The sequence below is a fragment of the Puma concolor genome, chromosome D4 (genome assembly GCF_028749965.1).
Source record: "Puma concolor isolate L17-30 chromosome D4, mPumCon1.1.hap2, whole genome shotgun sequence".
NCBI lineage: Eukaryota > Metazoa > Chordata > Mammalia > Carnivora > Felidae > Puma > Puma concolor.
The window spans coordinates 25,239,575-25,256,838 of record NC_141679.1 but is presented as its reverse complement, the minus strand read 5'-3'; the positions used below and the strand labels follow the sequence as shown (position 1 = coordinate 25,256,838).

The following is a 17,264-nucleotide window of genomic DNA, read 5'->3' as shown; positions in this document are numbered from 1 at the left end:
GAAGTTGGACGCTCAACCGACTGAGCCACCCAGGTGCCCCTCATCCCAGTTATTTAAAAAAAAAATTTTTTTAATGTTTATTTATCTTTGAGAGACAGAGAGAGAGAGAGAGAGAGAGAGAGAGAGATCATGAGTGGGGGTGGGGCAGAGAGAGAGGGAGACACAGAATCCAAAGCAGGTTCCAGGCTCTGAGCTGTCAGCACAGAGCCCTATGTGGGGCTTGACCCCACGGACTGCAAGATCATGACCTGAGCCGATGTCAGACGCTTAACTGACTGTGCCACCCAGGCCCCCCGAGGAGAAAACATTTTTATTGTTAGCCTGACTTTCACAAATATGAAGGTGATACACAACTTAATTTGCATAACATATTACAGTTACCTTTTCTCCATGTTTTTCCATTCTGCTGTTTGCCAAGGTAATAGGCAACATGATGTTGTTAAGAGTTGGAAAGTAAACACATACTTTAAAATTTATTAGATAATCCTTTTATACTTTTATCAGTGATTTGCTCTTTAACCTTGGTTAAACTTTCTACTTTTCTATCTTAGCTTCCCTAGTGTCCCTAAATATTATACTTCTCGGCTGTGAACACCCCCACCCCCATCCGTGGTGGGGCACTTCCCACAGCCCCAAACAGTTAATTTCATTTAAAGCCTTTAGGTTCCTATCAGGGGGGAATAACCTGATCCAGCACAAGTTAGATTTTGATTTTGACATTTCATTTTTGTTTCCTTTTTTAACCCTTCTCATTCTATAATAGTTTAAAAACATAAAACATAAACAAAACACAATGTACCATGCAGTGTTGTATCACAAAGAGAGCAGCAGCTGGGTAACCAGCTGGTAAATAGTAAACTGTCAAAAAATAGCTCTCTGCCCCTTAGAAGTTCTTAGTTGGTCCTGATCAGAGAGAGCCGCTTTCCTCACTTGATAGTATTGCTTTCCTTGGTTTGCTTTGTGGTTTTACTCTATATCCTTGAACACTACAGTTTACTTGTTGGAATTTTAAGAAATTTAATCATTCAGTACATATATTCTTCAGTATCTAGTTGCCTTTATTGAAAGTTTTTTTTTTTTTTTTTCTGATTCACCTATCATGTGTGTAACTGTAGCCTGTTTAGGTTTATAGACATATAGGATTTCATTGTATGAATATATGGCAATTTATGTTTCTCTTCTACTCTTAATGAATGTTTTTTGGTGATGGACATTGTATTTTATTTTCTTTGTTTTTTTTTTAAGATTTTATTTTTTAAGTAATCTCTGCACCCAAAGTGGGGCTTGAACTCATTGAACAAGAGCCGTGTGCTCTACTGACTGAACCAGCTAGGTACTCTCTTTTTTTTTTTCTTAATTCTGGTATAATTAACAATGTTGTATTAGTTTGAGGTGTCTAATATAGTGATTCAACAATTCTGTACATTACTCAGTCCTTACTGGGATGGACATTTTCTCATAGTTGTCTGTTGGTGCACACGCACATACATTTGTTTTGGATTTGTTCCTGGAAGTTGGAGTGGTAGGTCATAGGGAAGGCGAATTTTCAACTTTAACAAATAATATCACACTCTTTTCCCAGTTTACACTCACACCGGTACTGTATGAGTATGCCTCTTGTTCCACATGCTTATCAATGTTTGTTGTTAATTTTTTTATTTCTCTGAAAGTTTCAGGTTTTTTTTTAATTTTGTTTTTTAAATTTATATCCAAATTAGTTAGCATACAGTGCAACAATGATTTCAGGAATAGACTCTTAGTGCCCCTTCCCCATTTAGCCCATCCCCTCTCCCACACCCCCTCCAGTAACCCTCTGTTTGTTCTCCATATTTATGAGTCTCTTCTGTTTTGTTCCCCTCCCTGTTTTTATATTATTTTTGTTTCCCTTCCCTTATGTTCATGTTTTGTCTCTTAAAGTCCTCATATGAATGAAGTCATATGATATTTGTCTTTCTCTGACTGACTACTTTCACTTACCATAATACCCTCCAGTTCCATCCACGTAGTTGCAAATGGCAAGATTTCATTCTTTTTGATTGCCGAGTAATACTCCATTGTATATATATACCACACCTTCTTTATCCATTCATCCATCGATGGACATTTGGGCTCTTTCCATACTTTGGCTATTTTGATAGTGCTGCTATGAACATGGGGGTGCATGTGTCCCTTCGAAACAGCCCACCTGTATCCCTATGGATAAATGCCTAGTAGTGCAATTGCTGGGTCGGAGGGTAGTTCTATTTTTAGTTTTTTGAGGACCCTCCATACTGTTTTCCAGAGTGGCTGCGCCAGCTTGCATTCCCACCAACAATGCAAAAGAGATCCTCTTTCTCCGCATCCTTGCCAACATCTGTCTTTGCCTGAGTTGTTAATGTTAGCCATTCTGATAGGTGTGAGGTGGTATCTCATTGTAGTTTTGATTTGTATTTCCTTGATGATGAGTGATGTTGAGTATTTTTTCATGTGTCGGTTGGCCATCTGGATGTCTTCCTTGGAGAAGTGTCTATTCATGTCTTTTGCCCATTTCTTCACTGGATTATTTGTTTTTTGGGTGTTGAGTTTGATAAGTTCTTTATAGATTTTGGATAGTAACGCTTTATCTGATATGTCATTTGCAAATATCTTCTCCCATTCTGTCAGTTGCCTTTTAGTTTTGCTGATAAAAGTTTCATTTTTTTTTTAAGTTTTAAATTCTAATCCTAGTGTAATTTACATACAGTTTTATATGGTGTACAATATAGTGATTCAACAATTCTATACATTACTCAGTGCTCATTATGGTAAGTGTACTCTTAATTCCCTTCACCTATTTCACCCATCTCCCCACCCACCACCCCTCTGGTAACCATCAGTTTGTCCTTTATAGCAAAGAGTGTTTCTTGGTTTGTCTTTCTCTTTTTAAAATTTCCTTTGCTTGTTTATTTCTTAAATTTCACATATGAGTGAAATAATATAATATTTGTATTTCTCTGACTTATGTCATTTGGCATTTATAGTCTCTGGATCCATTTTTGTCCTTGGAAAAGACAGGATTTCATTCTTTTTTATGGCTGAATAATATTCATATATATACACATTATATATATATGATGTGTATATATATGCTATATGTGTAAATGCCACATCTTTATCCATTCATCTATTGGTGGACACTTAGGCTGCTTCCATTTCTTGGCTATTGTAAATAATGCTGCTATCACTATCAACAATAGCCAAATTATACAAATACACACACACACACACACACACACACACACACACACAGACACCATGGAATATTACTCAGCAGTCAGAATGAAATTTTGCCATTTGCAACAATGTGGATGGAACTAGAATGTATTATGCAAAGCAAAATAGTCAGAGAAAGGCAAATATCATATGATTTCACTCATATGTGGAATTTAAGAAACAAAACAAACAGGGGAATGGAAGGAAAAATAAGATAAAAACAGAAAGGGAGTCAAACCGTAAGAGACTCTTAAATACAGAGAGCAAACTGAAGGTTGCTGATGGGGTGTTGGGTTGGGGGAATGGGCTAAATGGTTGATGGGCATTAAGGAGGGCACTTGTTGGCATAAGCACTGGGTGTTATATGTAAGTGATGAATCACTAAGTTCTACACCTGAAGAAACTAACTTGCGTTTGAACAAAACAAACAATAACACATTAAAAAAATAATACTGCTATAAACATAAGGGTGTATGTATCCCTTTGAATTAATGTTTTTGTACGTTGGAGATAAATACTCAGTAGTGTGATTACTGGATCCTAGGGTAGTTTTATTTTTAATGTTTTGAGGAACCTCCATACTATTTTCCACAGTGGCTGCACCAGTTTGCATTCCCGCCATTAGTGTAAGAAGTTTCCTTTTTCTCCACATCTCCCTAACACCTGCTGTTTCTTGTGTTGTTGATTTTAGCCATTCTGACAGGTGTGAGGTGGTATCTCATTGTAGTTTTGATTTACATTTCCCTGATGATGAGAGATGTTGAGCAAATTTTCCTGTGTCTGTTGGCCATCTGGATGTCTTCTTTGAAGAAATGTCTGTTTGTGACTTCTGCACATTTTTAAATTGGATTATTTGTTTTTTGGGTTGTTGAGTTGTATCAGTTCTTTACATATTTTGGATACTAATCCTTTATCGAGTATATCATTTGCAAATATCTTCTCCCATCCAGTAGGTTTACCTTTTAGTTTCATCGATTATGTCCTTCACTGTACAGAACCTTTTTATTTTGATGTCCCAATAGTTTATTTTTGCTTTTGTTTCCTTGCCCCAGGAGACATACCTAGTAAGAAGTTGCTAATGGCCAGTGTCAGAGAGATTACTGCTTATGCTCTCTTCAAAGATTTTTATGGTTTCCAGTCTCACGTTTAAGCTCTCAGTCCATTTTTAATTTATTTTTGTGTATGAAAGAAAGAGGCCCAGGTTCATTCTTTTGCACGTAGCTCTCCAGTGTTCCTAACACTATTTGTCAAAGAGACTGTCTTTTTCATGCATACTCTATCCTCCTTTGTTGAAGATTAATTGACCATATAATTGTGGCTTTTTTTCTGGGGTTTCTGTTCTGTTCTGTGGATCTATGTGTCCATTTTTGTGCCAGTACCATACTGTTTTAATTGCTGCAGCTTTGTGATATAACTTGGGAATTGAGATGCCTCCAGTTTTATTTTTCTTTTTGAAGATTGCTCGGGCTGTTCAGGGTCTTTTATGGTCCCATAGAAATTGTAAGATTGTTTGTTCTAGTTCTTTGAAAAATCCTGTTGCTATCTTAATAGGGATTGCCTTCTATGTGTAGATTGCTTTGAGTAGTATAGACATTTTCACAGTATTCTTCCAATCCATAAGCATGGAGTGTCTTTCCATTTCTTTGTGTGTCTTCAATTACTTTCATCAATATTTTATAGTTTTCACCTATACAAGTCTTCCACCTCTTTGGTTAAGTTTCTTCCTAAATATTTTATTATTTTTGGTGCAGTCGTAAATGGGGTTATTTAATTTTCTTTCTGCTGCTTCATAATTAGTGTAGAGAAATGAGACAGATTTCTGAACTTTGATTTTGTATCTTGTGACTACTGAATTCATTGATCCGTTCTAGCAGCTTTTTGGTGGAGTCTTTAGGATTTTCTATATATAGTGTCATGTCCTCTGCAAATAGAGTTTTACTTCTTCCTTACCAATTTGGATACCTTTTATTTCTTTTTGTTGTCTGATTGCTGTGGCTAGGACTTCCAGTACATAAAAGTGGTAAGAGTGAGGGGCACCTGGGTGGCTCAGTCAGTTAAGCATCCAACTCTTGGTTTCATCTCAGGTCACGATCTCACAGTTTATGAGATCAAGCCCGCATCTGGCTCTGTGCTGATGGGAGCCTGCTTGAGATTCTCTCTGTCCCCCCTCTCTCTACCTCTCTCTTTCTCAAAATAAATAAATATTTTTTTAAAAGTGGTGGGTGCCTGGGTGGCTCAGTTGATTGAGTGTCCAACTCTTGATTTCAGCTCAGGTTATGATCTCACAGTTTGTGAGTTCAAGCCTCACATCGGGCTCCATGCTGACAGTGCAGAGCCTGCTTGGGATTCTCTTTCTCCCTCTCTGTCGCCCCTCTCTCCCTTGCTGTCTTCCTCTCATTCTCTCTCAAAATAAATAAATAAACTTAAAAAAATAGTGGTAAGAGTGGATATTCTTGTTTTGTTCCTAACCTTTGAGGAAAAGCTCTCAGTTTTTCCCATTGATGTTCTCTGTGGATTTTTCATATAAGTTCTTGATTATGTTTTGGCATGTTCCCTCTAAACCTACTTTGTTGAAGGTTTCTCTCATGAATGGATATTGTACTTTGTCAAATGCTTTTTCTGCATCAGTTCAAATGACCATTTGGTTTTTATCCTTTCTCTTATTGATGTGATATATCACATTGACTGTGAATATTGAATCACCCTTGCATCCCAGGAATAAATCACACTTGATTGTGCTGAAGGATTTTTTTAAATGTATTGTTGGATTTGGTTTGCTAGTATTTTGTTGAGGATTTTTGCATCTATATTCATGAAGGATATTGGACTGTAGTTTTCTCTTTTTGTGGTGTCTTTATCTGATTTAGGATCAGGGTAATGCTGGGCCTCATAGAGTGAATTTGGAAGTTTTCCTTCCTCTTGTATTTTTTGGAATAGTTTGAGAAGAATTATTCTTTAAATGTTTGGTAGAATTCACCTGTGAAGCTGTCTGGTCCTGGACTTTTTGTTTCTTGGGAGTTTTTTTATTACTGATTCACTTTCATTGCTGGTAATCTTCCTAAATTCTTTAGAAGGATTCTTAGTTCATTGATTTTTAGCTTTTCTTCTTTTATAATATGTGCATTTAAGTTATAGATTTCCTCCTAAGTTTACCTGCTCAAAATATTTCCTTATATTTACTATGACTTATCTGACTCATGGGTAATAAGTTACTTTATATCCAACACATGGAGGATTTCTTTTTATGAGTTTTTGGCTTAATTGCATTGTGGTCCATATGATTTCAGTCCTTTGAATGTATTGAAACTTGCAGGGGCGCCTGGGTGGCTCAGTCGGTTGAACGTCTGACTTCGGCTCAGGTCACGATCTCGCACTCTGTGAGTTCGAGCCCTGCGTCGGGCTCTGGGCTGATGGCTCGGAGCCTGGAGCCTGCTTCCCGTTCTGTGTCTCCCTCTCTCTCTGCCCTGCCCCCGTTCATGCTCTGTCTCTCTCTGTCTCAAAAATAAATAAACCTTAAAAAAAAAAAAAGAAACTTGCGTCATGGCTTAGCATAAGGCCAATTTTTGTAGGTATTACAGATGTACTGGAAAGGAATATGTATTCTGTAATTATTGGGTGGTGGTAATCTTGTTAATCGTATCTATATTTTTATTCATTTTTGGGTCTTTTTGTTATATCAGTAATTTAGAGTCATGTTACAATCTTTTGCTACAATTTTGGATTTGTCTTCCTTTTCCATGAAGTACTAACAACTTTTTTTATTGTTTATTTATTTATCTTAGCACAAGCAAGGGAGGGTAGAGAGAGAGAGAGAGGGAGACAGAGAATCTGAAGCAGGCTCTGAGCTTTCAGCACAGAGCTGGCCGGAGGGCTTGAACTCACAAACTGTGAGATCAGACGCTTAACCAACTGAGCCATCCCGGCTCCCCAGTACTAACAATTTTTGCATTATACATATTGAAGCTGTGTTATTAAGTACATAGAAATGATGACTGTTACATCATTCTGGTGAATTGACTTTTTTAATATTTTTTACCTCTTCCAGTGGCTTTTGCCTTAAAGTCTACTTAGGTATTCACATAGCTCTACCAGCTTTCTTTTGATTAACATTACCTGGTGTCTCTTTTCCACCTTATTTTTAATCTTCGTGGGTCTATTTTAGTTGTGTTTCTTGGAAGCAGCAAGTTAGATAATTTTACAATCCCCTGACATATTGTAATCTTTTAATTGGATTACTTAGTTCATTTCTGAATTTAACATAATTCCTTTCATATTGTGGTTCTAATCCCACCATTGTGGTTTTTACTTATCCTAACTGCTCTGCATTCCTTTTTCTCTCCTTATCTTCTTTTGGATTAATTGTGTTTTTTAAATTTTTCTATTTTTACTTCATTAGCTTAGGTGTTGTACTTTTACTCTTTCAGTTATTGGTGGTTACCCTAGAGAGTGTACCATGCACTCTTGATTTAATAAAGTCTAATATTATTGGTATTTTCACCCTTTCCCAGACAGTGTAAAAACTCCATATCACACCCCCTGCCTCACCTTCTATGCCATTGGCATATATTTTAATTATCTGAATATATGAATTTTTGATAAGGTTGCTTTCTTATAGCTTAGCATGAGCACTGTAAAACTTTAGGTTTTTTTTCCCTATTTAACACTGTAGTATGTGTGAAGTATTAAGATGAATGACAGTTTCTTGTTTACATAATTTTGTGCTGATAAAACAGAGATTGATGTTAGAGCTTTCTGGATTGGGTATAGTTGACAAAGTTTCTCTAGAGGATACATAGAAAGCTAACACACACACGCACACACACTCCTGACACAATTTGTTCAGCCTTTGCTTTCCAGTTCTTTTTCCCCCCAGGACTACCAGCTACCTATCTTTTATCTCTTTGTGCTTTAGGCTTTCTTTTGCCCTGAGTAAAGGCTTTCACTTCACTGCACCTGTTACCAGTTAGTCTCCTTTGCAGCCACCTCTGCCATTTGTAGTTCTTTCTCCCCTTTTCAACTTTCTTCTTTCCTGTTACTGCTTGGATTTCACTCAGGAAGGCCAAACATTTACAGAGATCAGCTAATCAGAATGCTTCAGGTTGGCAAACCAACCAATCAAAATGTATGGGGCATTTACTTTGAGTATTTAATTCTTCAGTCTCTCTTTGTCACTGCTTACTATTCAAAAGTTTTTATCACTCGGAACCGTCTGGTGAACACCAGAAGGCTAGTCTGTGGAGCAGTGAGGTTTTATGGTTCTGTTAAGGTAGTCATGAGTTCGGGCAATGTACAATTTATTTTTAACCATTACACACTTACTGGGGTTCTCTATTTTAAAAATGTTCATTTCTCTTTTACAAAGAATGAAAAAATAATAGAACAACAACTTCTTGTGGATCAACTGAGTGAAGAACTAGCAAGACTTAATCTGTCAATGACATCTTCAGCTACGGAAACTTGTGGAGACGGGCCAGACACCAGGACACCTGGAAAGAGGCCATGTACCGTACCGTTTGATACTCGTTTGGGGCATTATATTTATATCCCAGCCAGATCAGATTCCAGGAAGGTAATGTCTAAACATTGATTTCTTTCTGGTTTTGGTTTTGATATGTAAAAAATATGTATAATATCACAGGATATTTGTACAGTCTCAGCACCTTCTCTTTTTCTGTTTGGTTTCATGGACTTTTATGTATATTCTTGCTTTCAGTCATGCTTATTTTTAACAAAAAATGAATAAATAGGAGAATATATAGTTTTATTTGGAAGGAATAGTTGAAGGTGATGTCTGTATTCACCAAGGAGAAAAAGCTATCCTTTGTCATCATATTTTCAGATGCCATCATATTTTCATATTTTCATGTTTTAGTCTGATATCTTCATTAGTTTTTTTTCTGTCTTTAACCACACCAAGTTGAGATGAGATTGGAGGGTGCTTAGTTTGATTTATTTGGTCTGTTTTATTATTTTCAAAATGATATTTATCTATTATCCGGTCTTGCCAAGCTGACATAATCAAGACTGTGTGGAGATCAGTATGAAGTTTCATTTTAATTTTTACTTATAAATATGTGTGTGGGTGGTAAATCTATGTACACAGATTTCTCATGAAAAATCAAGGAATCTCTACTGGAATGGAAATCTCTAGTGGAGAAGACTAAGTAGCAGATTCATGAATTTTGGTGTCTATTTATTTTATGACTGGAAAGGATCTGAAGGCCATGTGATGGTTACCATTAAAGGGGTAAGAAATATGGGAAGCGTCATAGGCTTTGTAACCAGGTAGGCTTGGGTGTGAACACAAGCTCTTTGTATAGACCTGTACGTGTGCCTAAACCCATGTGGGCCCCCGGTTCCTTATCTGTCAGACTGGGGGAAACGTGGGTGTGTGTGGAGGATTTACATAAGATAGTGATGCTAAAACTGCCTGGTACACTGTGTCTTCAACACACGCCTATGGGGTGCGTTTACTGTGTCCCAGACTCCATGCTTCAGAGTAAGACAGGTGCTATCCTTACCTGTGTGGTTTTTAGCTCTGAGTGGTTGAGTTTTAAAATTTAAATGACTGTTCTTATTAATTTCAGTTTTCCTTTGTAGAGTTATTGACATTTTCTTTTTTAAAAATTTTTTTTAACATTTATTCAGTTTTGAGAGACAGAGAGCACGAGCGGGGGAGGGGCAGAGAGAGAGGGGAGACAGAACCTGAAGCAGGCTCCAGGCTCTGAGCTGTCAGCACAGAGCCTGACGCGGGGCTTGAAGTTATGAACTGTGAGACCATGACCTGAGTTGAAGTCAGCCGCTTAACCGACTGAGCCACCCGGGTGCCCCTGAGTTATTGATATTTTCTTTATGGGTGAATACACAGTAAATTTTCATAGAACATATGGGATGAAAGGTAAATGTTTGCAGGATTCAAATTTGATAACTATGATTTCAACTTAATAATTATATATCGTCTTCTGTATTTAAGTGATTTATTTATTAACTCTTGGCTAGTAATGTGGATAAATTTTCTGTTTATTCTTTTATTTTTTATTTAAAAAATTTTTTTTAATGTTTATTTACTTTTGAGAGACAGAGACAGAGCATGAGTGGGGAAGGGCAGAGAGAGAGAGGGAGACACAGAATCCGAAGCAGGCTCCATCCAGGCTCTTAGCTGTCTGTCAGCACAGAGCCTGATGCGGGACTTGAACTCACAAACCGTGAGGTCATGACCTGAGCTGAAGTCAGACGCTTAACCAACTGAGTCACTCACGCGCCCCTCTTTTATTTTTTTTAAAGAACATTTGTTTTCCCCTGATTACAAAAGTTGTACATATTTATTCCCTCTCTGTCTCTCTTTCTTCTTTTTACTAGACATTCACACACACATACACTCTGTGAGGAGATAGAGCTCTGTGGGCTCTTGAGAAAAGTTAGACCTTTGTTCTTATTTCTAGTTGTTTGCATAGGCCTGAAACAGGCATGAGTGGAATAACGACTTCCGTGGTTATTGTTTCAAATTATCAAGTTATGAGTTTTGTTTTGTTTTTACAATTTTCCTTCTACCCCAAAAGATCTCTGCTAGCCATTAAAAGGAGGGGAAAAGAAAGAAGATGCAAAAGTCATATGATCAGCAGTTTTAAGAACTCTTGTTCCTACCATGTGTCCAAGAATCTAGGCCCCTTTTCTTGTTTGGGCTGGTTACTGCAGCAGACATGAGAAGGCAGGCTTGCGTGGGAAGACACATGGCATGCCAAGCCTTGTTGGTGTCCTGCTTGTTCTAAAAGTGAGGGGAAGTTTTCATATTGAGTACCGAAATGAACTAAATTACTCCCAAGAGGACATCTGAAATACCATTTCATTTTCTCCTGGATTTCTATCTCCTTGGCAGAAATCTAGCTAATATTTTCTTTTTCTTTTTTGTTTTTGAGTTTATTTATTTATTTTGAGAGAGAGAGAGAGAGAGAGAGAATATGAGTGGGGGGGGGGGGCAAAGAGAGAGGGGTAGGGAGAGAATCCCAAGCAGGCTGTCAGCACAGAGCCTGATGTGGGGCTCAAAGCCATGAACCATGAGATCTTGACCTAAGCCTAAATCAAGAGTCCAGCTCAACTGACTAAGACACCCAGGCACCTTAAAAATATTTCTTAAATGCTTGTGTATACATATTGGAGGGAAAAGAGCAAAAAGATCTTATTTATTTTAAATGCATTATTTGTTATATTATGTGTATACTCATATACTTTCATTACTGGCTTTTCTCACTTAATATATCATGAACATTTGAGAGTTATTAAATATTCTTTTATAACATATCATGATTTTTAATGGCTGAATAATATTTACCTTAACTATATATTAATATATTGAGATATATTATCTTAAATGTTTATTTAATATATTTTATTATATTAAATATTTAATATAATATTTTAAATAATATTTATCTTGTGTACTTTTTCCTATTATTGCACATTTGTTTTCAACTAGTTCTTAATCTGAAAAGTTAAACACCAAAATGGAATTATAGAACATATCTACTTATGCAGAATTCCTAAAGAAATTGCCCCTCACAACTAAGTAGTGTATAGGTAAATGAAAGAAAAAGTTTTAGTATTATTTATCAAACTAATAGGAAAAAAGAGAAAAAACTCCTTTGTCTGAATAGATACCAAAGCTCATCAAATGAAATGTAAAGTTGAATCTTGATTTAAATCTAAAGAAAAAATATAACAGAGGTGTCTACTTTCTTACCATGGTAAATACGATATACTTGAGGCCAAGAGCCAGTATTATACCCACTCAGAGGGCACTTTGGAGAGAAAAAAAATTAGAGGGGTCAGTCAATGCTTAGGTATAATACAATATCACAAATACTGATGAAAATCTGCCATGTTTCATTGATAGTAAGACTCACGTTGTTTTCACATTTTATCATCTTCGATGCCAGGGTATGTTTTATAATTGATGGCATGTCATAGTTTGACAGCTTTTTTTCTTTTTTGATGGGATAAAAATAATGGTGTCTCTTACAGTTGATGGCATTTTAGATTCGATGAAATCTGATATGGAGTGGAAATAAAAGCAATAGGTAACGAATACCACTTTTAGTACTTCATACAATTGTATGCTAAGAAAACCGACCAAGTATTCTTAAGGGATATATTTAAAAAATCTGGACTCTCCAGGACCAGGGAGAAGTGCTAAGGGAATACTTCACTTAAAACTGCCAAAGATGTGGGGCACCAGGGTGGCTCAGTTGGTTAAGGGTCCTACTTCAGCTCAGGTCATGACCTCAGTTCGTGGGTTCAAGCCCCACGTTGAGCTCTGTGCTGACAGCTCAGAGCCTGGAGCCTGCTTCGGATTTTGTGCCCCTCCCTCACTCATGCTCTGTCTCTCTGTCTCTCAAAAATAAATAAATGTTTAAAAAAAAAAAAGAAACTGCCAAAGATGATTCCAGAGGCCCCAGGGCCCCGGCAGCCAATGCTTCAGCAGAGGTCATGTTATAAATAAGAGCCAAATATGGGTAGAATAGTTGAACTCAGTAAGCTTTAAAATTCTCTCTAGCTTTATGGCTATATAATTCTAGGGAAGAAAATGGTTAGAATAAAATGTTGGCTTCTAGTGTATACACCTCAGTTAATCTGAATTATTAATCAGCTTATTTGAGTACTTACATTAGTGATTAGTACTGTTTGGGGTGTGGTTGAAAATGCTAAAGCGGGGAGCTATGGAATGCAGAAGTAACTAAAGGGAAGCAGGACTCAGTACTTAGGTGAGAAGGTGCCAGGTTTTATTGCATTGGGTGGAATGACTGTTAAGGAATTAATTTACTAAATATTACTGATTATTGTAGAATATATTTGGTATTCATTATTAGGCTGGCTCCTTTGGGGTTTTTTGTAGAAAAAAATTTTAAAAGCAGATTACAATTCTAGAGAACAATGTTTGACTTTGAACAGAAAGTATTATTTGCTCCTGAAATAATTCGCATTCCTCTGATGAAGAGAAACCTTGATGCCTGTTTGTTTTGGGGCAAAATGGACATGCGGGGTAATTGTGCTTGTTAGAGAAAAACTTACTGAGTTGGTTCTTCTGTAAATAATTCCCCTCCCCCCTCCCTCAAACCCCAGGATTGGGAGTCCACCTAGAAAACTTTACTCTGTGTCCATCATGGTACCAATGTGACCTTATTAGGTGGCCAACAACAGAGGCACAGGTATCAAGGAATCTTCCATATCAGGCGGGCTTTTCTGGGAGGGATTATGTGAGGGACCTCCATCATTTGAATCTTGATACTCTGTGATATACACATTCCACTATATGTCATAATTTTAATAGCTTCTAATGAAATCTGTTCATAAATGGAATGTTTCCTCTAATATTTTATTATCTGCCTTTTTTGAGAAATTACTCTGAGGTTTGGTTACAGAGAGGTGGTGAAAAAGGAAATACTTGTAACAAAAACCAGAAGAAGAATATAAAGGCAATTTCTATTTTCTGTTGTTGTTTTCCAAGGTCATTTTTTGAGAGCTGAAGGCGCATTGCCAGTAGAAGCATGTTATCATATGAAAAGCTCCCAGGCTAGCCCATGAAAATCTATTTATTCATGATACATATTAACTATGTCACTTAGAGCATTAAGTCAGCTATCCCTAACCGCCACCTGTAAAGTGTGAATACATGCATTTGGATTTCCTCCAGTGTAGTACAAATAGGTCATTGCCTCCTATCACACTGTGTCTGGGTTTCACTTTTGTTGGGAAGTACCCGTGCGATGCTTAAGAGCAGTGATGTTTTCACTCGTGCCTCTCTTTGGTTTCATTTTTGAATACTGTTTTCCATGAAGGTATAATTGAAGATAGCTTTCTAGAAGGAGGAAGAGCTGTGTAGGTTCTGAAGGAAGTATGCATCTATGGGGTAAAACAGCATGGTGAAATTTACTTTGACTTTTTTTGGGAGAATGGATATTTTCGGTGATTGGCTGTTTCCATGTAACTATCTAATAACCTCTTTAAAAATACTTTGAGCAATAGGATAAAAATAAACATAAAAAAATCACTTTTTTCTGTTGTTGGGTGGGGTAATCACTTGTAAGGTCTACACAAGTCCTTCTGTGTACTCTCTGGATCGAGTAGTTGCCGGATTTCGAACACGAAGTCAGATGCTGCTGGGTCATATAGAAGAACAAGATGAAGTCCTCCACTGCCAATTTTCTGATGACAGTGATGATGAAGAATCAGAAGGCCAAGAGAAATCTGAAATTAGGTATGTTAAATATAGACTGATTTCATAAGCATAATATATGGTGCAATAAATATAGATAGATATAGGGGTTTTATTCATTAACATGTATCTTTACCATTTAATATAAGTTTTGCCTAAAGCACTGTCTACTGTGTCTAATGTGTTATGAAACCAGCATTTGAACACAAGTCATCAGTCTTAAAATTGAAAATATTTTTGCATTTAGGGCTTTTATAGCTTGTTGGATTTTAATTTTCAGAGAGAATGTGTTTGGATTTCCTGATTTTGCTGCCACAGTGGCAACAAACATGAATTTTCCCCTGAGTTCAGCCTGAGGGAGATATCCTTTTATTTTGAGGAATATTAGAAAAATCTGTTTATGTAATTAATAATTTTTTAACATTGTGGTCAGTTGTGGGGAAACTAATTTGAGGGCATATTAGAAAACACTAACAGACAAGTTACCTTTGATCCTGATTTTTTTGTTTTTAGACGTAGAAGTCGCTCGTGGATTCAGAAGCGAAGTTCTGTTTGTTCTCTTGTTGAATTGAATGATATTCAGGATCAAACACAAAAGTCAAGTTTGGGGAATGAAGGTACACAGACTTTCTCAAGTAATTTAGATCTAATGTTTATGACACTTTTCTTTTTCTTTAGTCAATAATTTAATTCTCAAAGATGGGAACTTGATAGGAAAACTTCCTTTTTGTTCTCTGTTCTCCCTCCAAGTTTTTACTTGCTACTCCTTAATTAAAAAAAAAAAAAAAAAAAAAAAAAAAAAAAAAATGTCCCCAGTTAATTCTGGCTAGAGTTCTAGGATAAATGTCTCAGAATGGGGATTTTTGTACCCAAACTTGAGTTGATATTCACATTGTTCATTGATGACAGTAAAATACATTAAAAATTTTTTAAAATAATTTATTTAGGGTTATTTATTTATTTTGAGAAAGAGTGTGTGTGAGCAGGGGAGGGGCAGAGAGAGAGGGAGAGAGAGAATCTCAAGGAGGTTCTGCATTGTCAGCACAGTGCCCGATTCAGGGCTTGAACTCAAGGACCACAAGATCATGACCTGAGCCGAAGTCGGACACTTATCTGACTGAGCCACCCAGGTGCCCCTAAAATACATTTTAAATAATGTACCAGGTATCTGCTGCTTCCCTGGCACACCTGCCTTCCAGTAGTGATATATGTGACTTTAGAGCCAACTTAGTCTGCTGAGTGCTCATAATGTTGTACTACACAGCTGATGAGAATTTGTGTGCATCAAATAAGCATAAAAAATGTTTGTGTTGCCAAAACTATGTTGTAGTAGGAGATTTTTAACTCATTTCTCTTGGCCTATGAGTGGTCAGACACACACACACAGAAAAGAGCATAGCAAATATAAATAACACAATAGATATGTCCAATATGAAAATAGAGAGCATTTTATCTTTTAAGGAGCCTATGCCTGTTCTATTAACAAAGCATTGACTTTATGTCACAAATAAAACTGAAATAAATTTAAAAATGTATAAATAGGGGCGCCTGGGTGGCTCAGTCGGTTGAGCGTCTGACTTCGGCTCAGGTCATGATCTCACGGTCCGTGAGTTCGAGCCCCGCATCGGGCTCTGTGCTGACTGCTCGGAGCCTGGAGCCTGTTTCAGATTCTGTGTCTCCCTCTCTCTCTGACCCTCCCCCGTTCATGCTCTGTCTCTCTCTGTCTCAAAAATAAATAAACGTTAAAAAAAAAATGTATAAATAGTATAGAGAAGTGCTACTCAAGTAGCCATCCTTGAGCTGTTTGTTACGGGTCTACAGCCAGGTAAGAAACTCACGCCGGAATGTAAATCAGTGCACTAGCTTCTTCACTGAGGGAGTCTTGCTGTGGGGGAAAAAAGTCCGCTGAATTAAAACAGTGACATAGTTGACTTACGTTCCAGTAACCAACAGTGCTGGACTACACTTTGGGTAGCGTGGTGCAGACAGACCACATTCTCTGATGACCATTAAAGTAGAAGTTAGTGGGAAAAAATTTCAACTCTCTGCCCACCTGGATATTTTATATCTTTCTTAAATAACTCAGGTTAAAGGAAAACTCAAATCACATACCTAAGGACAATGATGACCTATGTATCAGAACCTACAGGATGTGACTAAAACTTGCTGTCAGCTAGAAAATGAAAGTCCCAATTGCCATGTATTTTTTCCTTTCTTTCTTTCCCTTTATGTTTGTCTCTTCCTCTGCTACCTCTAGACTGCTTCTTTCTGCTTTTATTTAACTCCACTTCTGGGGAAAATTCTATGGGCAGGAAGTTTTATTTCTCAGTTTTGCTTTTTCTTTAAAGATTTAAAGATTGAATGTCTCCAGGAGAGTCAAGAGTTGAATTTGCAAAAATTAAGGAATTCAGAACTCATACTTACTGAAGCCAAACAGAAAATGAGAGAACTTACAATTAACATCAAGATGAAGGAAGATCTAATTAAAGAATTAATAAAAACAGGTAATAATGTCCTGTGAACCAGCTTATATAAGAAAAGCGTCTAAAATTGCTTTTTTTTTTTTTTAATTTTTAACGTTTATTTATTTTTGAGACAGAGACAGAGCATGAACGGGGGAGGGTCAGAGAGAGAGGAAGACACAGAATCTGAAGCAGGCTCCAGGCTCTGAGCTGTCAGCACACAGCCCAACGCGGGGCTCGAACTCACGGACCGCGAGATCATGACCTGAGCCGAAGTCGGATGCTTAGCCGACTGAGCCACCCAGGCGCCCCTAAAATTGCTTCTGATGTTGCAACATTTACTTTAGTTTTTGACACTGAGG

General features: G+C 37.1%; 1 protein-coding gene across 4 annotated transcripts in view; it reads left to right on the top strand.

Annotated features, from left to right (window-relative positions):
* Positions 1–17,264, top strand: part of KIF27 (kinesin family member 27) — a 99,518-nt gene that overhangs the window by 28,688 nt on the left and 53,566 nt on the right. For all 4 annotated transcript variants that reach the window (XM_086685092.1, XM_025931619.2, XM_086685090.1 and 1 more), the window contains 4 exons: positions 8,594–8,800; positions 14,313–14,482; positions 14,954–15,057; positions 16,789–16,944. In XM_086685092.1, coding sequence (XP_086541218.1) covers positions 8,594–8,800; positions 14,313–14,482; positions 14,954–15,057; positions 16,789–16,944 — 637 coding nt within the window. The remainder of the gene's footprint in view (positions 1–8,593; positions 8,801–14,312; positions 14,483–14,953; positions 15,058–16,788; positions 16,945–17,264) is intronic.